This window comes from Schistocerca gregaria, chromosome 4 (genome assembly GCF_023897955.1).
Source record: "Schistocerca gregaria isolate iqSchGreg1 chromosome 4, iqSchGreg1.2, whole genome shotgun sequence".
NCBI lineage: Eukaryota > Metazoa > Arthropoda > Insecta > Orthoptera > Acrididae > Schistocerca > Schistocerca gregaria.
In genome coordinates this window covers 635298604-635323500 of record NC_064923.1, presented here as the reverse complement: position 1 = coordinate 635323500, position 24897 = coordinate 635298604, and the positions used below count along the sequence as shown (strand labels likewise).

Below are 24897 nucleotides of genomic sequence, written 5' to 3'. Positions count from 1 at the left end.
GTATGCAATTGCTAATGGACTATGTGATCATGATGCACAATAAATGGAAATAAACAGTATGGCACCTTATGAGCCAGAGGTAGGTTCAAACAAAGCAGTGAAGCTTATTAAAGAGAACAGGATACAAAGATTCAACAGTATGTTGAAAGTGGTAGTATGTGACAAGGCATATTTAGAAAGAGATGCTAATGTCAAATTCAATTTACTCCAAAGTACATTTGTATCAATATTTGAATGTTTCTTTCCTAAAAACTTTCCAGAAGATCCATCAAAAATCAGGTAAGCCGTGAATAACTAAGGGAATTAAAATCTTGTGTAAGAGGAAGAGGGAAAATTTTGTACAGGCCAGAGCAAGTCAAGGTCCAGCATTAATTATATACTACAAAAAATACTGTAGTATTTTAAGAAAGGTCATTAAAATTTCAAGAGTGTGCATGTCCTGACAGAAATAAACAATGCAGGTAATAAGATTAAAACCATATAATACACTGTCAAATGGGAGACAGAACAGCCAGACAGTGTACATTTTCCATAACAATAACTAAATGATGATGTTGTGGCTGATAATTCACAAGCTGCAATTACTTTTAATAACCACTTTCTAAATATAACAGCAAATATATGATTCAATGGTTCAGTTGAAGGAGAAAGACAAGATTAAAAATGTCATTCTACAGAACTTTAAGCAACTAGAAGTAGCATAAACATCCTTTACTGAAATTAATGCAACTACAAAAATTCTAAAAAACAAAAGCTCTTGTGGGGTTGATAGCATTTCAAACAGAATTCTGAAAACTTGTTTCAACTTAATAAGTAATGTGCCTTATTGATATATGCGATGTATCACTGGCACAGGGAAGTTTTCCAGACAGACTAAAATATAAAATTATTAAACCACTTCATCAGAAAGGAGATAAGACACACTTGAACAAATATCGTCCAATTTCCTTACTTACATCTTTTTCCAAAAAATTAAAAAAAGTCATTTGCTCAAGAGTAGTCGTGCACTTAAGTGGAAACAGTTTACTTGGTACATTACAGATTCGATACCAGAAAGGTTGCTCAACTGAAAATGATATTTAGACATTCACTCATCAAATAGTGGAACCCTTAAATAATAATATATTTCCTGTTGTTATTTTTTGTGATATCTCTCCAAGGTCTCTAATTGTGTAGATTATGCTACTGTCAGTATACCTTAAGTCTACTGGAACTGATGGCTTTACACACAACTGGTTTCAATCATACTTGGCAAACAGAATGCAAAATGTTGTGCTGAATAATTCAGATAATGTCAGAAGGATAGAAAATTTTAGTGACGGGGGAAAAATCACACAGGAAGTGTCACGGGATTCATTTTTGGATTCATTCCTATTTCTTCTCTATGTGAATGACCTTGCACTTAACATTGAACAAGCAAAATTGGTGCTTTTTGCTGACAATACTAGTGCTATAATAGACCCTATTACAGAGAAAGCAACAGAGGTGTTAGTAAATGATATTTTCCACAGAATTATTAAGTAGTTCTCTGAAAATTAATTCTCCTTGAACTTTGGAAAAAAAAGAAAAAGAAATAAAGAAAACACTACTTTCAGTTCTGTACAACAAATAGATGATTTATTATACACAATAATGTGTGTTCTGTCCTTTCCTTATCTCTTTTCCTTATCTCCCTCCCTTTTTTTATTCAAAAAATGTATTCACTTTTTGTTTTGGTGGCCATGCCGCTCTTGGCTGCTCGCTAGGCGGGTGGCCTTGAACGGGACTTAGTCGCTGGAGGAGGCTGCCAGGCAACACGGGCCCTAGTATTACTAGGCCCGCGTTGCAGAAAAATTCATTTCCAGTCGCTCTGATAAGGCGCACTGGCACTGCGCGAGCGAGTGGCGACTGGATGTTGTGGTTGCGGTAAGCGCTACTGGGGTCCAGCTGCGTCGCAGCATGGAGTGTCATTCGCTGTGCGAACGTCGAGGAGTGCGGAGACATAGCTCTGGGTGTCTCGCTGGGTGTTTGCTTGCTACGCTCACTTGTGTTAATGTGCCACAGCAATGCCTCTGCGATGTGCATGGCGTCGTCGCTGGCGGCGCAGTGTACCTGTGTATCGCAGTTTGAAGGCGATTGATATTGACTTGGCTGAGCAGGAGTCAGAAGTAGAGTTGAACACTCCAAATTCTTGGGCGTACATAATGATGAAAACTTGAACCAGAAGAAGCTGTATTACTGAGTTTCTCGAGGAGTTAAGTTCAGCTACTTTTGCTCTTCATTCAATTGCTAAACTTGGAAACAAATTTATCAATCTCTTCACACATTATGGATATTTCCACTCAATAATGCCGTATGGAATAATTTTCTGGGATAGCTCATCACTTAGAAAGAATGTACTGATTGCACAAAAGCGAGCAGTAAGAATAATATGTGGTGTTACTCAATGGACGTCATGTAGGCACCTCTTCAATGAGCTAGACATTTTAACTATGCTGTCACAATACATATTATCAGTAATTAAATTTATCATAAATAATCCATCACAACTTGTGATGAACAGTGATGCATATACCCACAACACTAGAGGGAAAAATGAGCTTTATTACCCATTGTTACAGTTGTTAGTGGCTGAGAGAGGAGTTCTATATGCAGTAGTAAAAGGTTTTGATCATTTGCCCGATAACATAAAATATCTGACAGATAGTAAAGCAAATTTTGAATCTCATTTAAAATTACAATTCCTTCTATAATGTCTGACAGATAGTAAAGAAAGTTTTAAATCTCATTTAAAATTACAATTCCTTCTATTTCATTAACGAATTTATACTTAAAAACTGGTAGGCAGTAGCACAAAAAAACTAGCTTCTAAAAAGTGTAGTTAATGAGCAGAAATAAAATAACAATGTGTTCATTGATGTTAACACTAATCATGCAACACGTCCTGTAAACTAACTTGTTCTACATCATTTCAATAGAATAATCACCCAAATGATCTATGGAACAAATAACTAACTAATTAACTAAAGTAGTAGGAACTGTCATAAAAGGCAGAATACTAAACTTTATTTAAATAACAATATATTTTGCAGCTTGGTGGCTGTGCCATTAAGTGCTCAAACCTAGACAGTTCTCACGGCATTCAGCCCCAGCAACATTTTGTGTACACGAAAATATTAAGCTACACCACAGATGGGATGTACATCAAATCCAAGTAAGACAGTGCAATAGTCATGGCACTGAAGGAGTAGGGTTCAAACCCCATTCATATTTAGGTTTTTTACTATGTCCCTACCTGATCGTGGTGTATAGGAATGGTTCCATTGGAAATGACACCACCAAGTGTCTTTCCCACCCTTCCCCTATCTAAGCTTGTGCTCCATGTCTATTAACACATCATTTACAGGGCATTAAATCTTAACAGTATCACTATCAGTAATTTATTTGTTCAAGGAATATTTTACAATGATATAGGATCTGTCAGTATAATACAAGGAAAACATTAGTCATATCTACAGACATACAAATATAAATGTATTTGGAGGACAGGAAAGATCAGCCATGGCCTCCTTGAAGGAATCATCTTGGCATTTGCCTGAAGTGATTTAGGAAAAACACAGAACACCTAAATCTAGACGCCCAGACAGGGCATATGCTGCCATCTCCATGAATCTAAGACCCAAGTCTTAACAAATGGACTATCTCAGCAGGTCACACCTAACATGCAGTTCTATTACTTTCGCTTATAACCAAAACAAGTTAGTTTATAGAAATAAAAAAATAAATAAATAATTGTACATTGTTCATTTAACTTAATAATGTAAAAAATAATTACGCACTGTGTATATAGCCTTGCCACAGAATGCAAAGTACATTTGCCACAGATTTTATAACCATGATAATTCTCATGCCTCCCTTGTCCATTAAAATGGCTGAGCACACCAGTTCTAGGATCATAGCAAGGTAATGAGATACCAACTCCTCTAAGACTATGAAAGTAAAACAATCAGGAACAAAGCATTGTCTGTCACTGATACTGAGACGGAGCCAGCAGACTTTCGCACTCCTGCTCAAGCAAGCACAGGTCAGCTGCAGACTGTCACTTGTGTTAGCACAAATTACAGTCTGATATCTCTCAGGAGACTGGCTAAATTTGTGAAGAAAGCTAATATTAGCTTTGAGGTATTGGTAAAGCTGACGATTCACAATGACATTCAGAAGATTGAAAGGCATCCTCTGATCAGATATGAGTGGAGGGGCAAAACTAAGAGGCTTAGTTCATCCTGTGAAGAGCTTGATGTAAACCCACGACTTGCAGTAAAACATGGAGACTTCCTCAGACAGTTCAAGTATTCACAGCACATTGGAAGTAACCATTTGTGAGAGCTTTCATTACAGTTAGGTAAAACTCCAAGATCACAAAATGAATTCAAGCCATCTCGGAAACTACTTATTACAAGATATCAAAAGAACAAATTACGAAGAATGAAAATATTAAAATACTAGTTGTTAACTGCCATAGCATTTACAGCAAATCACTTCAGGCAAATGCCAGGCTGATTCGTTCCGGAGGCCATGACTGACCTTTCCTGCCCTCTTCTCATTAAACACATGTTTATATTTGTATGTCTGCAGATATGACTTACATTTTCCCTGTATAACCCACCTCTTTCCAAGAAATCACTCATCCTCATGTAAGACAAGGAACTTAGAGTTTGCTGAAACCTGAAGCAGAAGGCAGAAAAAGTTGCATCTAGACAAGAAATGCCTATTGAGTAGAGAGGTTGATCTATCTCTCTCTCTCTCTTTTTTTTAATATAAATTTATTTCCAAATTTCACAGCTAACTTTCAGAGAGTAAGTACAAAGTAGCATGGAAACTACAGTGTGTCTCAAATGATAAGGAATTCTAAAATTTACAAGCTATGTTTAAAGCAGGATACTCTTGAGGGAAGCCCCCCTCCCTCCCCTTACACACACACACACACACACACACACACACACACACACACACACACACACATGGGTAGGACTTCAGCTCGACCTGTGGTATGCTGGTATGGCACTCCTAGAAATTCAGATGCCCTGCAACAAGTACAGTCTACCAGCAATTGTCTCATCACAAGTTGACTACCAGCAATAAACATCAGACATTTCACATCCACTGTCAGTAGACATAAGCATATTTATCAGTAGACGTATGGAAAGATCCACACAATACAGCGATGGGAGCATCAACCAAGTGGCACCAAAACCATGAAACTATTTTCCTTCACTGGTCACAAGCCATCTGGAAACCAACCATGTAATCTTCTGCTGTGTAGGTGTAACCCAACTGCCCAACACATAGCCAACAGTGTGTGCTTTTGCCTACCTACAGTTCTGGATTGGATTGTTTGGGGGAAGAGACCAAACAGCGAGGTCATCGGTCTCATCGGATTAGGAAAGGACGGGGAAGGAAGTTGGCCGTGCCCTTTCAAAGGAACCATCTAGTTCTGGATGCCAGCTGTCTCCAAGAGCAGGTAAGGAGGCACCACTGCCAACCACAGCCTTGAAGGACTCTGTCTGCAGGTCCAGTGTCACCTTGTGATCGCCCTGAGTGGTCGCTGCTTAACAACCTCAGCCTCATGGGTCCTGCTCTGTACACTCCACTAATTGCTACATCATTACTGCGCAGGCTGCTCTGACCACTGTCTCATGGGACTCAGCATTTACAAATGCTATGAGAAGTTTCCTATTTCAGTGATCACACACAGACTCTCGGAGAACTTCTTATTGGTGGATACAGTGTTAATCTTATTTCTGATTGTCAAGTAGTGACTCCTCTTTTCTTCTCATCAAGCAATGACTTCTGTTTTCTTGTTGTTCATGTTCCCTGTTCAGTGACATAGTAAAGCACTGTTCATCACTACTGTTGGTACGTCAGTAAGTGTGTTGCACCCTTTACTGTCACATACATAAAGGAGTGACAATTTGTAGTTAGGTAAAGACAGATACTCACAGGTTGTCAACAAAAAGTCCAACACAACTCGTGAGTCCACGGGTAGAATTGAAAAACCACAGGAAGATGAGTATGAGTATACAGAAATGAAAGACCCTCCATCAAGGAAAAAACATAAATACTGACTTCCCAAATGTAAGTGGAAACAAGGGACAGAAACAGCATTCCTCTTCTTTACATGCTCACACAGCAGACCCTTGTTCATAACCATAGTGCTTACTAAAATACTTAAAACATTGAGTGCACATGCACTTCACAACTTCAGAAGAGTGGCTTTCAGATGTTATATTTTTCTGAGTTGCAATTTCTAGGACACAAACAAATTATTATTATTATCACTATTACATCAAGACATTTAACATATTTTATTTCTGTTATTATTAAAATTGTAGGCATCTGTTTTATGCTAGAAGTGAGCATGATGACAAGTTATATTGCAGAAGGGGTTGGGGAGGTAGGGGAGGGGGGTAGAAAAGGAGTAGAAGGGCAAGGGTAATAAATGATGACCATCCTCCTGCCCCCCAGAACCAAACCCTCATTCCATGCCTGTGAGGACAACAGTAACAGTCTGGTGTGGACTTAAGTTAACAACCAAATAGTTCTATAGGCGTTCAAATTGTGACACACAAGTTTTAAAATCATTCAAATAAAGCCTATGCTTGATATCATGGAAATACTCCTCCCACACCGAAAACTCTCCCCAAATTTCATGGTACCACCTGGAGAATGTTGGAGCACTATTATAGGAAAGTTTCTGGTAACTGATGCTTCCATAAAAAGGGCTATGCATGAAGTCTACAACAAATCCTACTACCACATCTTGACACAAGATCTACTAGAAAATCGTAGGGTGTTCTGTTTCTAAGTAAAGTCCATGAGTGAATTTGAACTCTCAATCCAGTCTCTCATTAATTGTTCTATTGTAAGAGACAAAAGTATATGGGAGCTTGAAGAACAAGTCAGAGTGCAGAACTGCAATGATGCTACTGCCAACCACCAGGTGCTGGTAATTGAACTATATGATCAGCACCTGTGTCATCACACTACAAGCTCTCGAACAAGGCCACCAGCCTGTCGTTACAAAATTGACACAGTTTGCCTTACCTAGTGCTAGTTACACCACACCTTTTGGGTATCGTCACACTCCAAATGCATTGATGTGATCCAGGAACACCATTGTTACTGTAGAATCAGCAGTGGGAAGCAGTATTTAACCATGGCCGAATCAGCTCATCATTGTCCGACTAGATGGGCAGTAACTGATACCCAGTCTGTGTCAATCAGCACTGTCGCCATAACTCTGCTGCCAAAGTGTTCAATGTCAGTCCACACTTCAACTCCAGGCAATGGTATTGCCATGCCACTGGGATGAAATGACCTTCCACAGTACAAAAGACATGGTACCTGCTAGTGACCTGGACCGCACCAGAGAATAGTGCATGCACTCAGAAGAATGTCTGAACTGTACGAATTAGTAAAGAACTAATAAAGAATAGCATCTTCACGAGGATCTGTCTATGCTGCTGTCCGCATCTCCCACCTTCGACAAAGAACCCAGCCCATATCCAGCAGTACATCTTTTTTCTCTTCTATATTGGTGAATCTTGAAGATGGAAATGAAGATGAATAACCAGAAGACAGAAGCCAGCACCATGGTTCCATAGCAGCACATTTCTGAAGGGGAAACAGAAATGAATAGATGAAGACAGTGATTTGTAGAATCTGGGACAGCAAGGTAAGTAAGTAGCAGCACAAACTTTTGTAGTATCACTCATGGGATTCCCTAGATCCTTTAGCTTGATCTTTTCCTACTTTTTCCATAACATTGGGGTTAGGTATCACTATAGTGTTTGGTAAGGGACCAATGGCCAACCCGTTAACTCCGATAATATGAGCCCAGTGCAGTTTCCCTGGGCACTCTGCCCCATGCACCGAGTCACATGTCGTAATATGTTGGATTTGCCACAACAAAGGCCAATACACCAGCCAGTATAGAGAGCATGTCTGGCTAGGTGTGGAAAACCTTGGGTACCCTGAAAACTTTGGTAATTTTATAAGCATAAGCCAAAAGAAGCATAAAAGTAACTTGTATAGTAGTAATTAGAGATACGCGTAATGTAAGATGTAAGATTTAAGATTAGGGCTATGGCAGGAATATTAGGAGATTTAATCTGGAGAATGTGACGCCCAAGGAAAATAGTTATCTTACAATACTTGGGTCATTAAGGCAGGTTTAAGCCACACTAAGATGATGATAAATTAGAACTAGAATAAAGAGTCATAACAGTATTATTTGGTTAGGTTTCACTGTCTTCACATTGTTTGGCATTGTCTCAAAGCAGCCAAAGAACAGAGATACCACACATATGTGAGATGAGTCACTGATCTTGACATTGTCTTTAAACCACTCTTGGTTCCTCGAGAAGCAATGTTCTTAACAACCGTAAAACCACCAATAACAGCCGACAAAGTGAAAGAAGTTGCATAGCTGGAAAATCAACTACTATGAGATGTTTAAAGTGCTTTGGAAGAAAGAGAATTAAAGGAATTTTTTGTACTATAACACAATTAAGAGCTGTTATAGCACCTGTGGTCAGGGAAGGAAAGCACAGGTGAGGCAGATATAGCGTCTGTTGCTGGGAAAACACGAGGGTTTTTGTACAGCACCTGTTATACTGCCAAATGAAGTGGTGCCACGGATTACTTGTTTTCTCTTGAAAAGAGAAGCATGTGTTTGTGAAGATACTGAGGTTTATTGAGAAGTACTGGAGTTTATTGTGAAACTGAGAAATCAGACTGATGAAGTATTACATACATTTAATGATGTATTGTGAGAAAGAAGTTCTCTGAAACCGTGATCAAAGAAAGAATACCAAATATCTATTGCTGTTGTAAATAAACTTTTAGAAACTGCAAAGGTATCAGAATATGGAGCAAAATGACAGTGTGCAAACCACAGAGTTTACAAGGCAGCATCATTATCTCATAGGACAGCACACTAATAAGTCTTTCTAAATAAGTCTGATTTGTTCCACCCAGGTTAAGATATAATTTAGCTCACAGTACATATACTCTCCTTGTTAGTCAACAATGATAAGTTATAAGTTGTTAGCGTAAACATATAGATAGATTTCATTATTTGGCAGGTCAATATTAATAAAGTAACAGTATAGCTTAACTGAGGGAGAAGTGTACAGGTCATCAAGTGCGGCTTTTTAGTGTTTGCACTGGACAGTGGATCATACTGTTTGTGTGCGTCCAAGTTACTTCTTAGTGTTACAGCTGAGACTTCTGTTCGAGTTGTTAGAGATATGTGATGAACATAATAGGTGAATGCAGGAGACTCGAATTTAGTATGCAGAAAATAAGCAGATTGAGTGCCTTCCTGATTCTCATTATGCATCCAAAAATAGAACAATGTAGCTGCTAACAGGACTAAATTGAACTAATGAAACCAATGTGCAAATGAGAACATATGGATTCGGTGGTTGTGAGAAAGTGTAGATAAATGCTAGTGAAGGTGGACAAGTAATGTAAAATGTAATACTGTGAGTGGATGAACAAATACACAGTGGCAAAAGTGTAAACTATGTAATGGTTTTTTTCCATAAATTCCAAGGGTCTCTTTTCTTTGCAAAAGGGAGAAGATTGTAATGGACAAAACTGCAGTGGAACTTGAAGCAGAAGTCACAAACCCACAGCTGCAACAAGGCCTGTGTCAACACCATGAGCACTGGAACCAGACCACACCCAACATCACATAATCAGTGCAGTTTGGATGGCATACTGCCTGTTACTCCATGCCTTCCGGGCATCAACATGCTCCAGACACTTTGATGTGACCCAGAAACAAAACTGTTGCAGTGAAATCATCAGCAGAAGCAATATTTAACCATGACCAAACAAGCCCATCACTATTCAATCAGCTGATGCCCAGTCTGTGTCAATTAACATTGTTGCCTTAGCTCTGCTGCCACAATATCACGAACATGGACCTCTGCCGGTTTGCCCAGCCTGGGCAGCTAACACTGCACCATTCACTCAACCCTGCTCTTCAATGTGGACCCAGACTTTGATTCAGGGCAACACTGTCACTGTGGGATGACATGACCTTACACAGTACAGAAGATGTGGTGGCCCTATGTGACTGCAGCACAGCCACATCTTGCATCTCAGCTCACCTTGCACACCGGAGATGCCAGTGTATGCACACCACTCTCCATATGTCGACACCTGCAGCTACAGCGCCAGAACATTACGAGGGAACTCTGGGCCACACCAGAGAATCGAGCAGACTCAGAAGAATGTTCGAGCTGTACGATTTAGTAAATAATTAATGAAGAGTTGTTGTATCTTTACCAGTACTTGCCTCTGGCACTGCTCATATCCCTCATCTTCAACAGAGAACCCAGCTCACACCAAGCTACCTTTTCTCTTTTACACTACTGACAAAGCTGAAGACAACACATAGAAAACAAAAGTATTATGTCCAAGAAATGGAAAATCCATTATAGAATGTAACAATATTACAAAAAGGATAGTTGCTACTCACCATATAGTGGAGATGTTGAGTAGCAGATACGCACAACAAAGACTGTTACAAGATAAGCTTTCAGCCAACAAGGGCTTTGTTAAAAAAGGTATTGTGGCTTCTGCTGCCAGAGTCTATGGTCATGTGTGTGAGAGTTGTGTTTTCCTGTGTGTGTGTGTGTGTGTGTGTGTATGTATGTGTGTGTGTGTGTGTGTGTGTGTGTGTGTGTGTCATCTATTTTCGACAAAGGCCTTGTTGGCCGAAAGCTTATTTTGTAACAGAAATATTAAGTTCCAAATTTAATAATGCACTGAAGATTCTGTTATTGCAGCAGTGCTTGACATTTGTGCACTCTTTCACATGAGTGATATTGAAACAAGGACTTTCAATATTGAAAAACAAAAAAAGTGAGGTTACTCAAAGCAAACATGACACCAAGCGATGAGGGAAATTGTATGAAATTTTTACACAGTGAAAGTATCCCTTTTCCTGCTTTATACGATTGAGAAGATGCATACATTTCCGATAAAGTGAGCTGCTTCATTTTTATCAAAATTGCTAATGGAATCATTGTTTTAAGAAGTCGTGTTGGAGAGATGGTTCGAACGACTGAATTGAATCAAGGTGATGCAGAAACATGTGTGGTCAGGCTTAAGCAAAAATATAAATTGTACTTCATGAGAATAATTATTTCACACTGTACCACACAGCTGCAGTATTTTCATTAAAAAGTATTTTAATTAAAATCCTACAATTGTTGAGGATGTCATCACAAGGCACATATAACGGTTTCCCATAAAACTACTGTTAATACACACAATATAAACTCAAACCTATATTAACTACCCAATATCTTACCAGTATTTTGAGAACGTCATTTGGAGTTTTCCCTTCCACATTAATACCATTCACTTCACACACTTCATCACCAACATGAATGAGTCCTGAGCGATCTGCTGCTCCACCATGCATGATACGTGCTATTACTATTTTCCCTGTCTGCTCATCCGTCTTGATAGTTGCACCCTGTTAACAAGAGAAACTCATGATACCATGAAAAAAGTGAGAAACTGAAGCTTAACCAGACACTGATAGATGTTCATGTCCACACATATGCATGCACATATGAGCTTGCGTACACACACACACACACACACACACACACACACACACACACACACACACACACACACACACACACACATATGAATATAACAACTATCTCAAACAATGGAGACCCCAGGTTGGAATATCAACAGTGCAAGCACACAAGTGCTGGTCCGAGCTCCCAGAATTGACACTTAATGTATGCTGAGGTGTGCTTGCTTATGTGGATGAAAGGTGTGAGTTTCTTTATCTGATGAAGATTGTGGCTGAAAGCTAATGTGTAAGTGTCTTTTAATTGTAACAACTTTCTCTTTAACAAACGAATCACAGAAACAGTATTTGACCTACATTACAAAAATTTTGCAATATTTGTAATATCACAATTTTACTAATAATGTTACAAAAAATTCTTCTCTCTCTCTTGTGGAGTATAACAAAATTACATGGGAGATTAAGAATATTATTTATACTTCCCCCTGTCTCTTGCACATCATTGGCAAATAAATCAAAATGGAAAGTACTTATACAATAACAGAAACTGAAGGAAATCATTCACTGTGCAAATGAAAGAAGGATCACACAAAACTTATCTCCCACATTTATTGCTTTTGTTTATAAAAAGTTATGTTATCAAATTCCTCGCAGTTGCACAAGGATATATGGTGCGGAAATAGAATGAAATAACACATGGCCAGAAAGCCATTCTATAATAAGTGAGAATATTTGCTAGTAGAGAGACAGTAAACAAACATGTCAACAAAAATCTGAAGGACAGTCCCAAATAGAAAAGAGAGAAAAAGGACAAACAGCATACTCAGTCACAATATATGTTCTGCCATACTGGACACATTTCCGTATCATGCACTTTCTTTCTTATGAACTACCCATTGTCCTGGTTATCATTTGCTTTACATTATATACCACTTGCTAAGAGACATCTGATAAGTTACTTCTCTCTTCTAACACAGTTTTCACAAGGGCTGATGAATACAAAGACTCAGCTCTCAGTGTAGCTAGTGTAAGGTGCACTGTTGACATTTAAAGACTGTATCTATAAATAAACAACACACTTTTCCTGCCATCAATGCAAAAAAATGAAGTGTCATTTTCATTCATTACTTTGATTATTAAGTAATATAATAAAAATTAAAAAAAGAAAATTTAAAAATTTAAGATTTAACATAAAATCTAAGCACAGAATTGAAAAAGAAAACAACAACTTTCAGTACAACTAGCAAATAGTCAACTGAACCAATAATAATGTGATATTATGAATATGAAGTTTCAAGCATTCAGTATCAATCTTTAAAAATGACAAAGAATCTGAGAGTATTGAATGATTAATGTGACACAGGGCACATAACATCAGCAATCTGGCAAGAGGAACAGTAAAACCACAACATAGACACACAGAATACAGTAGTAAGAAATGGAATGCAAATACATTAGGGATGATTATTAAAAAGTAAGGAAGAAATTGGATGCTAGGAGGAATGGAGAGAAAGGAAGGGGTACCTCATGAAAAAAAAATCTTACAAAAAATAGTATTTATAGAGAGATAAACTGAAAGAGAGAAATAAAAACAAGACTACAAGATAATAGCAACAGGCAGACGATAAAGCTGAAACTTACTTAAAACTATGTGCCAGACCGACTTAATTCTGAAACCATGCCTTTCACAGGCCTAGTAAGTTGTTAGACAGGATTCTTTAGAGAATTGTGAATAGACAGTTGCGTAAATAATTTATGAACAACCAAAAACAAGAATTCTGCACTTTGAGATGGAATACCCAAAAAAATTCCTTAAATTTGTGGGTAAAATAATAGGACACTCACTCTCTGTAATAATAAATCAATATCCTGAACATGGCCGTTTCGCAGAATTGCCAAAATGCACAGAAGTAAAACTACTGTTCTTTTTTTTTAATATTTTTATTAGCCTTTCAGTATTTTTCATACAATTGGCTTCGTCAAAGTTTACAGAGGGTTTTACTTTCAGTACGATATTCAAATAGTTACAGAAAGGGGAGAAAAGGAACTAAAGACCTTTTCTTCAGCATTATGTAAAACAATGTTTTATACAGTAATTAAATACACACATAAGAAAAGAATCACAGTAAATAACTAGCTTATACAATATCAAAACATTTTCTTCACAACTTAGGTAAAACATATATTTTGATGATTAGTTTCTAAGAATTCTTCAGTTGTGTCGAATTCGTTGTTTTTTAGCCAGATTTGCAATGTATTCTAATATTTATTTAGTGGTATTGTACTAACTGAGCATGGTAACTTATTGAAAAATTTTATGCTTAAATACTTATAGTTATTATGGACTACAGCAGGTCTTATGGAAGGCAAGTCCAGCAGGTGACTGTTTCTTGTAATGTGTGCATGCACATAACACCTCATGTTCAATTTTTTCAGATTTTCTCTGGCATATATTAGACAGTTATATATGTACATGCTTGGCACTGTCATTACGCCAAGAGATTTAAAATAATTTCTGCAGGACTCTCTGGGTGCTAACCCCTCCATGCACCTGATTGCTTTCTTTTGCCATCTGAAAATACATTCAGCCCCTGCGGAGTTACCCCAAAGCAATATTCCATATTGCAGTTGGGAATGAAAAAAAGCATAGTACGAGTGGAGTAGCAATTGCTTGCTCACACTGTTTCTTAATTTATACAATAAGAAAAGTACTCGTGCTAGTTTACTACATAGATAATTGGTGTGTCCTTCCCATGAGAGCTTTTGGTCTATGATTAGCACAAGTAATTTCACTGTTTTGTTTTCATTTTTAGTCACTTTGAGATTAAATATTATTTCTTCTGTTCTTGTTTGATTTATGCACAGCTGGTTAGCCTGACACCAGTAATTAGCCATTTGCATCATTTCTCTATTTTCATCCAGTACACACTGTAGGTTCTCTCCTGTACTTATTAATGTCATATCGTCAGCATATAGTATGTTCTTACATGGTATGTATTTCGAGAAGTCATTGACTTAGACAATGAACAGAGCCTAGGGGTATTCCTCTTTCTATAGGGAGTATTTCTGACCTCTGCCTATTTGCATATACAAGTTGTAACCTATTGCTTGGATAAGATCTGAATAGTCGGAGTGTGTCATCTTCAATGCCATAGTATTTTAATTTTTTGATGAGTATGTCATGTGACACCGACTCAAAAGCTTTACTTAGGTCAATAAGTGTTCCAGACATTGATACCCTTTTTTCATACCCATCATAAACATTGCTTACCAAAGCTTCTACTGCTTTTACAGTTGATAGGTGTGACCTGAAGCCAAACTGTTGTTCATTTAAAATATTATTGGTTTCAAAATACCTGTATATCTGCTTATGCACACAATTTTCTACTAACTTGGATGTGATTGGTACTATTGAAATGGGTCTGTAGTTATTTGGGAGGTTTCTTTCACCTTTTTTATACACAGGCAATGTAACTGTGAGCTTAAGACAGTCGGGGAATATTCCTTCATCAAGTACTCTGTTTGATAGTGAGAGAAGTGGCATTTCAATTTCTTTTGCTAGACATTTAATGATGAGATTACTGAGTCCATAATAATCTTCTGGTTTGGAATTACTTAATTTGTTTATTGACTTGTGAATATCATTTAATGTGATTCGGGTCCAAGTGAACTTCTCACTTCTTGTCTGGTTTGCACAAGTGAGCAATGCTTCTGCATCAGAGGCAGAATTGATGGGTGGGGTGGTGATGCTATTTACAAAATATTCATTGAGAATATTGCAGTCAATAGGGATGCTCTTTTATTTATTGGTATTATTTATTTCCCTTTTAATGACAGTCCAGGCAGTTTTACGTTTATTTTTAGAGTTTAAAATATATTCGTCATTTGCACAGCACTTAGCATTTTTTATTTCTAATCTGTAAAGGTTTCTCATTTTAGTGTAATTTTCTTTGTCCCTATCACTGTTATGAGATTTGTCTTTCATAATCATCAGTAGTATTTTGAGTTTGTTAAGTTGTGGGGTGTACCATTTGTTGGTATTTTGTTGCTTAAGAGTAATATTACTCTGGTACCTTTTGGTTACCAAGGGGCATGTCATTTCTACTATATGCTTGATCTCTGTAAGGAAAATGGAAAAACATTTATTAATCGTTTTCTTGTTATCCATTACATGAGTCCAATCCATTTCTTTTAACTGGTTTATCATTTTGTTTACATTGGATTCACCTAGAATTCTATATGTCACTTCTCTCTCTGTAGAACTGAAGGCTATCTTTTCTATTTGAAGCCATAGCCCTGCATGATCTGATATTCCTAATTCTATTACATCACATTGTACGGAGTCTCTTTGTACATTGCTATTTATGTTATCAAGGCATGCTTTCAGTCTAGTGAGTTTTTCATTGAGACAGTAATAGTTTAATGACTTCAGAGTGTTAATCACATGAATTACATTTTTTCTCTTTGCCCTTATATCTATGTTAATATCACCTACAATTACAATTCTATGCTGTTTATATTTTGACAACAACAATATTAAAGTATTAATTTTTTCTATAAATACTATCTCATCAGAGCCTGGGATTCGATAGATTGAGACAATTACAGTTTTCTGTTCGTGCATTACCACACCGGCTACTTCTATTGTAGCTTCAAGGCATATTCTACTAAGGTCTATAACTGAGTAATGCAATTCAAGGTCACTTGTGACATATATTGAGACCCCACCATGTGTAATACTTTTTCTGCAGTAGCTTGTAACAAACGAATATCCAAGAGGAACACACAAGTCTATTTCAGTGTCTTTCATCCAGTGTTCATTGATGCATAGAACACTGCAGTTGATTTTATTGAGCCAGTATTGTAATTCATTGATTTTACACCTAAGAGATTGTACATTTATATGAAGGAGGAGGAAACTGTCACTGCTACACAATGGTATTCTACTTTCACAGAACCTTCTGTATTCATTTATTTTCGCTACATGATCTAGGATTTCACAATTATCCGAAGGAATTAGACTGCTGCAGTTTCCACTTAATGTGGTTTCTAACTTTCCTTCGTCTGTAATGTCGTTTTCTCTAAAAAAGGAGGTGTACAGTCATTCTCTGTGGAACTGTCTTTTAAGACAAGTCTGCTGCGTGCTCGTATTTCATTTACAACTTTGTTTATCTCCTCACACAAAAATGTTTTCCCTCGGTAATTTAGATGCTCACCATGTTCAGTGTGCAAATTTCTTTCAAGTCTACTAATATCCACTACATTACATTTAGCATAAACGGAACATGGTTGTTTGATTTTAATATTTGTTTTACCAATCTCTTTGTTAACACATGAATTATAGATCAAGTCATGTCTATGAGGTATCATCACAATGATAGTGTTTTCCACATTACTTACATCTAAAAACATTTTCAAACCTGTTATACACTTTTTGGCTTCATTATATGCTACATCATTTGCACCAGTCACACAAACAACAAAGTCACTGTCCCTTGTTGTATTCTTGTGTTCTGAGATGCCTTCAAAAATATTTTCTGTCCTCGCGCCAGGTTTTACGATGCCAGTTGCACGAAGATCCGTACTCACATCCTGTAGAATATTTGTTAGCTTTCTTCCGTGGCTGTCCGCTAGAAAAAGCACATTGTGTTTCTTTGTTCGCTGTTTCTGGCTGTTGACGATGTTTCTGCAGCTCCATACAATGTTTTTATCTTCACGCTGGGTGGGTTGTTCACTTTCAATGTTTCTGATAACACACTGAACTTGTTTGTGCACACGAGATTAGATTTATTCCATGTATTTCGTTGTGAGCAGTTCAAAAAATGATCAAGGGAGGATATGAAAATTAATCAACCCATATCCCTTCTTCAGTGCTGTCAGTATTATTGGAAAAAGCTGCTGCTATCCAAATTTCTGAAAAATACGAGACTATTTTGAAAAACCAATTTGGCTTCCAGTGTGATAATAGGACTACAAACATAATTAACAATTTTGCTGACAAGATAGTCCCACATCAATAAACAATTGCATCTACAATGCAAAAATTAGTTAGTGCCACTTGAAGTGCAGCAGAGGTACGCCATCTTGCCATGCATGGTCACCCCATCATTACGTAGTTGGTAAATTAAAATAATGAAGGAGAACTGGAATCATATATAGATGTATGTAATTTTTTTTTAGAGAGAGATTGGTGAAAACAGCATCTGATCCAAGTGAAGAATCATGAGATATTTGAATTTTAATTTAGCTTAATGATGTGAACTCATGAGAGTCAGCTGTGGCCACAGACAGCCATTGTCAAAGAGCAGGGTTCTGGTGCCCACAAAAACGCAAGTTAGCTTGACAGGAATTCAGACTACAGCTTCTGAAAGTTTCAAGGCTGATGTAGGAATACTAACAGCAACTAAAATAAAAATACTGTGTAGTTTGCACAGACAGATAACCTCGGTTAAGACCTGATAGTTGAGTCCAGAGGAGCACACAAGGAAGAGGAAAAGTAGTGCATTATAAAGTTATGAATTGTCATAGTCAGGAGGTAAGGGAGACAGAGGTATGTGAAATACTGCTGTTTATCGTTCTGAGAGTGTCTCCACTGGAGTAACAGATTTAAGTTATTAGAACATTGAAAGCATTAATAATCCTGCAGCGGATCATGTGACATAACTGAAGCCCACATCAGGTACCAATGGGAGCAATGTTCCGTTGTTAAGGGAAAGCTCAGGTGGGCATCGAATGTCAGATTGGGCTCTATGGCATTATAAGCGTTGTTTTTACTCATACTGAGCTAGTAATATATAGTAGTTTTCATAGGAAATGAATTTTGCTAGTGTCGGCAAGGAAAATTTTGTACTCATGATGATCTAGACAATGGTAGATAATGAGCAAATCTTATGCCTAGCGAGATGCCATCACTTCAACTTACGTAGGAAAGTAGGATGCTTTGACTATTCAAGTGTTTATTATCCCACTGTTGCGATTTCATTGATTTAATGGTCATGACATTGGTTTAGATTATTTTTGTGACAGAGAGAATATCAGGTTATTCATCACAAAGAGATCATAAACTATCCTGAGATAGTGGTTTGAAGTCCTGCATGGCACGTACCATGCATCACAAACTGCACAGCATATCAAGAGTTGTGGCAGGTAAGAAGGCACATTCATACATGGTAACATTTTCTTTAGTATCAATAGTGTTGTATAAAGACAGAAAAGTTACAGCTGCATGAGCTCCTTGAGTTCTGATAAAAGCAGCTGTAAGTCTGCATAATTAATGTAAAGATTGTGAACCAATGAAATTGGAGGACACAGGACCTCAACAATACATTATGATTTTACCAGATCTGTCTCGTTTTCATTTACAGGTGGATCACCCTCGCCCAGACTGAAGTAGTCTTAGAATAACTCATTATCAGAGTTAATATGGTGGAGAGCAATGTACTAGCAGCTGCACTACAGATAAGACCAGGCAAGTTTAACTGGACAAGAAAGAAGCAGAATTAACAGGTACACCAGTGAATCAACTGAGTCCGCCACTAATGTTACGCTTGGCTTCCTGATAAAGTTGGTTTCTTCATGGTACAGCGTTGTTTACAATTTAGACATCAGTTACTTCCTGTCATTGTAAACCAATGTATGTTATTTTGCTTTTCAGTGGCACCAAAAGGTCCAAATCAAATTAACGTAAAATATGAGAGGAAGTAACAAAGAACGTTTCAGCCTGATATGGACACAGGAAAATCACATGCCACAGTTACTTCCAATCAGTTATAAAGTAGGGTATCATTTTGGAGAAATCTGAGCAACAGCTATAGATGACATTCCAGTACCTGGTCTTAATGTGTGTATAGTAAATGTACAAGCCCCATTAACAAACATAAAAAAATCAGTACCTTAATTCAGGTACATTTTCAGAGTGCCTAAAGCACACGCCCTTATTAAAGAAAGGTAAAGTGGAGTATACTGAAAACTGCAGGCCAGTATCACTACTGTCTACATTCTCAAAGATAACTGAATCAGTCACGAAAGAGAGACACATGAGTTACAAGAGAATAAATACAACCCTTTTAACGATGCACAGTTTGCTTTCTGAAGTGGGAGGATTAAAATATCGGTCATTACAGAATTCACAAATATGGTACTTCACGCTCTTGACAAGGATGACTGTGTCACAGATATATCTTTAGACTTGTTCAAGGCATTTGACATGGTTGACCACACAATACTACTAAACAAGCCAGAAATACTATGTGCAAGAGAAATAGCAAATGAGTGGTTTCAGTCTTATCAGGAAGGGTGTAGAAAGTAGTGATACTTCACAATTCGCTGATGGTAAATTTTCAAAAAAACAACTGTCATACAAGAAACATATAGACATAGGAATTTCTCATGGTAGTGAATTGGGTCCAATTCTCTTCTTTATAAATATCAATGACTTTCTAGGCAGTATAAGACATGGAGAAAAAGTTCTCTTTGCTGGTGACACGAACATCACAGTCATTAGTAAAACACCAGAGTTCCTATTAGAGAAAGCAAATGAAACTCTAAAAGATGTTTATGATTGGGTAGTATGTAATAAATTAACATTGACCATAAAGAAAATAAACAATATGCCTGTCAGCAGAAAGAGAGAGCACAATTCTCTTGCATTAGGCAAGTGATAAATTTATATATGGTGTCATAAGCACAAGGTTTTTAAGGACGAATACTGATTGTCAAATAACACAGAATGAGCACACAAAGAATTGACCAAAAAATGCCATATGCATGTTTTGCTCTCAGGTTTCTATCATTTGTGTGTAACAGTCAATGTCTTTTAGAGACATACTATTCTTACGTACACTCAGTTCTTAACTATGGGAGTTTTTTCTGGGGATTTAAGGCACAAATCTTGAATAAACTTTTTAAACTGCAGGAAAGGGCCATAATAATAGCTAGAAGTAGTAGCTGGGCTCAGTTTAAATAACTGTGGTGGAAAGATTACATCTGTTTAAATACGACAAATAAAATGTTCTTCAGAAGTATTGCGCACTACACAGTCAAAGATTGCTTAGAGATTCACAATACTGATCAATAATGAAAGGTGATAACTATGTCATCTTGTTACCTCACAAAACTGTAACGCTTCTGCAAGAAAACCATGTGCTGATATCTACAGTCTCCTGAGTTCAACATCTCAATGGTCATGGGGGAATGGGGGGGGGGGGGGAGATGATAACAGTTTTCAGATGAACTGAGGGGGAGAACATAAAGAGTTAGGTATCAGAATGGACTGGAGTCCGTTTCCAAACAGACTGGAGTTGGTGCAAGGGGTATAGCAGCAAGTGTATGGTTCCAGAGTCATTAGCAGGAGTCCTTGATGTATAAACGATGATGAGTAAAACTGTGTTTGATGTGCTTGAATCATGCAGTGATGAAAAGTAAAACTGGTTTATAACGGAGAACCAAATGAAGCAGTGCTGTTTGGAAGACACTGACCTCACAGTCAGGGGGTGGAGCTTGCTTTGTATGGTTATCCTGATTTAGGTTTTCCTAAGTGACTTTAGGCAAATGCCCAATAGAAATTTAGAAATATTTGAGGAAAACAGTTCTGATACTCATAATAATAGATATAAATATAATTTTATGCTCCCTGCACATCATTTTAACTTATGTACCCAGACTCCCCAGTATATGGAAATGAAAATTTAAAATAAATTATACACTATGAATATGAAGCTAAATTCATTGAAACAAACAAGCTAAATCATACTCTACTTCAGCAAAGCTACCACTCTGTTGAAGATTTTATGAAGCATGAACTGAATATTTGAGCAGGGTGTAGTCTTGTTGTGTAAATGTAGCTGTCTGTTTACAAAAAGTTACATTAATGTGACTTAGCAGACTTTCTCGGCATGATATGTCTTGAAAGTCTCCTCAGTTTTGCTGCCTTATCCTAAAATAAACTTGATTCCATATTTTGGTGATCCAACTGTTCACTACCTTCAGAATGAACTCAATGTTGCTGAGTCCCACTGAAAACTAATGCCGCGGCTGCAGATCAGCCTCCTACATAGGTCTTCGCACTGTACATGACGCTTATACAGTCCATCACAGTTGTTGCCCCCTAAGAAGAAAACTGGTGGCAACAAAGTATCACACTCAAAGACTATTTTCACTCTTGAACTGGCTGCAACGAGTTTTAAGCAGGGTAATTAAGGTTCCATATCCTTTTAAGAGGAAAGCCATCTCTATTAATCAAATTGTCTGCCAACCTAATTTCCATTGCCTCTTTATAAACACTGTCCCAAAAACTGGAAGTTTTGGCAGCTATCACAGTCTCATCAAATTTCATCCCACATCCCTCATTTGAGCTACATTCTGCTACAGTCAATTTTTCTGGCTGTTGTAGCCTCATATGATGGCGATGTTCCATGCATTTTTCCTGAACTCATGAACCAAATGGCCGATGTAAGCTTTCCCACACTGACATGGAATTTTATATATGCCAGGCTTCCTAAGCCCCAAATCATCTTTTACAGAGCCAAGTAGTGCCATAACTCTTAATATTAAAACTCCTTAAAATTCTTCCAGTCTTAAATGATACGCAGCCAGCATAAGGTTACACATCCAAGCTCCACATTGTGCACATCTGGAGTGGTCCAAACTCTATAACCCAATGAATCTGCTTCTCAGAGTATCCATTTTCCTTAAAAACAGCCATCAAAGGTCCAAGTTCTTGTGTTAAACTGTCCGTGTTGGATATGCCATATACTCTGCTTATCAGAGTCCTGTGGAGTGACTGAGTTGTTATGGTGGATGGCAACTCTTAGCATGCAGATACTGATTGAATGGAGTTTGAAAGTGATGGGATACTTCCATTTTTGGATGTCATGGTTTACAAAAAACAAGATGGTACACTGGTAAGTAGTGTTCGTCGAAAGCCAACACACACTGATGCTACGAGTTGCCATCCACCATACCCAACACAGCGGCCTCCTTACGGCTCTGACATGCAGAGTATATACCATTTCCAGCGTGGACAGTTTAACCCAAGAACTTGCACATTTGATGGCTGTTTTAAGGAAAATTGAAACTCTGAGAAGCAGTTTCATTGGGTTACGGAGTTTGGATCCTCCCCAAAAGTGCACAAAGATGACCACAGATCTGTGGCTCTTTTTCCATATGCTGGGGGCATATCGTTTAAGACTGGAAGAATTTTAAGGAGTTGTAACATTAAGAGTGTGTTCTGTCCATCTTCCAAGATTAGCTCTGTGAAAGATTATTTGGGGCTTACAAAGTATGGCATATATAAAATTCTGTTTCAATGTGGGAAAGCTTACATCGGCCATCTGATTTGCACAGTTCATGACAGGTGCATACATGGAACATTGCTGTCATATGAGGCTACAACAACAAGAAAAATCAGCAGTAGCAGAACATTGCTTAAACAAGGGATGCGGAATGAAATTTGATGAGACTGTGATAGTTGCCAACACTTCTGATTTTTGGGACAGCATTTATAAAGAGGCAATTGAAATTAGATCTGAAGACAATCTTATTAATAGAGGCAATGACTTTCCTCTTAGTGCAGGATGTGCAACCCTGTACTTGCCCACATTGAAACAGAAAGTCCTTTGGTGCAGACAGTCCACGTGTGAAAATAGTCTACGAGTGCAATATATCATTGCCACCAGTGTTCTACTAAGGGTGGCACCACCTGACCAGTCAGTTCTGGAGGGCAGCTACTATGATGTTTGGTACATGAGCCACGCTCGGTACAGAGGGCTATATAGGATCTGCAGGCTAGGCACAAGTTTTCCGTGGCACTCAGCAGCAACAGCATTCTTTTGAAGATGGCAAACAGTTTGATTACCAAAATATTGAATCAAACACTAGGAAATCCAGGATGGAATGTAACAATTAACGATTAAAATATTGAATCAAGTTGATTTTAGGATATGGCAGCAATCCAAGGACATTTCCAAGCCACATTAATGCTAAAATGCTGCTCCATATTATTAGCTGTAGTTTTGTATCAGCGAAGCTGCATCATTCATTTTTGACGTGTCTCCTGAACTTGATTCAAATGATTAGAGCATGAATGTTATGAGAGAATAAATTATAACTCACAAAAAAATGTTCTGATTGTTCTGCAAGTCAGACACAATCACTCAAAATTACTGGGCAAGGTCTCAATGTGGGTGCAACTGCGTCTCCATACCATACATAAATAACTAAGCCAGTATGTTACACTCACTCACCCAAGCTTCTAATTATCAAATGGAACTGGTATATATCTGTTGCAAGGGTTTGGGGAAGGGGGCCCCATAAATGAGAGCACTGTACTGAATTCTTAGTCATGGACACAGAGTTAGCTGTGGTATTTGTGAAGACTGCTGCACTTAACATACAATCGTGAGGGACACCATTCTCTCATTCTAATACAAGTATCACTAACTGCACCAGCACTATCCACCTACAGTTAGTTAGACAGGAAACTATCACAAAATTTTGGGTGGAATATTAAAATCATGTGAATCTTTCCTATGTGATATAATGATTTAAGTCTTGGCCATATTTCAGTCACAAACAGCAAAAAATATGAAACTTCCTGGCAGATTAAAACTGTGTGCCCGACCGAGACTCAAACTCGGGGCCTTTGCCTTTCACGGGCAAGTGCTCTACCATCTGAGCTACCGAAGCACGACTCATGCCCGGTACTCACAGCTTAACTTCTGCCAGTATCTCGTCTCCTACCTTCCAAACTTTACAGAAGCTCTTCTGTGAACCTTGCAGAACTAGCACTCCTGAAAGAAAGGATATAGCGGAGACATGGCTTAGCAACAGCCTGGGGGATGTTTCCAGAATGAGATTTTCACTCTGCAGCGGAGTGTGCGCTGATATGAAACTTCCTGGCAGATTAAAACTGTGTGCCCGACCGAGACTTGAACTCGGGACCTTTGCCTTTCACGGGCAAGTGCTCTACCATCTGATCTACCGAAGCACGACTCACGCCCGGTACTCACAGCTTTACTTCTGCCAGTATCTCGTCTCCTACCTTCCAAACTTTACAGAAGCTCTTCTGCGAACCTTGCAGAACTAGCACTCCTGAAAGAAGGAGCAGTAAATATTTCCTGACTGCTGAAACAGAAAGTGCAACTGTCTCTCTTGGCATCTGATAACTTTATAATGGCAAAAAGCTACTTTGGCAATAGCAATAATAGAAGCATGCTGAAATATTATCTGGACTATGCATCCTGAAGTGGTCTGGATACTTCTATTACACATTTTAACAGCAACACCTGTTC

At 38.0% G+C, this 24897-nt stretch overlaps 1 protein-coding gene across 36 annotated transcripts in view; it reads right to left on the bottom strand.

Annotated features, from left to right (window-relative positions):
• LOC126267255 (MAGUK p55 subfamily member 7) overlaps window positions 1-24897 on the bottom strand; it is a 245502-nt gene that overhangs the window by 131968 nt on the left and 88637 nt on the right. For all 36 annotated transcript variants that reach the window (XM_049972298.1, XM_049972316.1, XM_049972323.1 and 33 more), the window contains one exon: window positions 11369-11536. In XM_049972298.1, the coding sequence (XP_049828255.1) occupies window positions 11369-11536 (168 nt within the window). The remainder of the gene's footprint in view (window positions 1-11368; window positions 11537-24897) is intronic.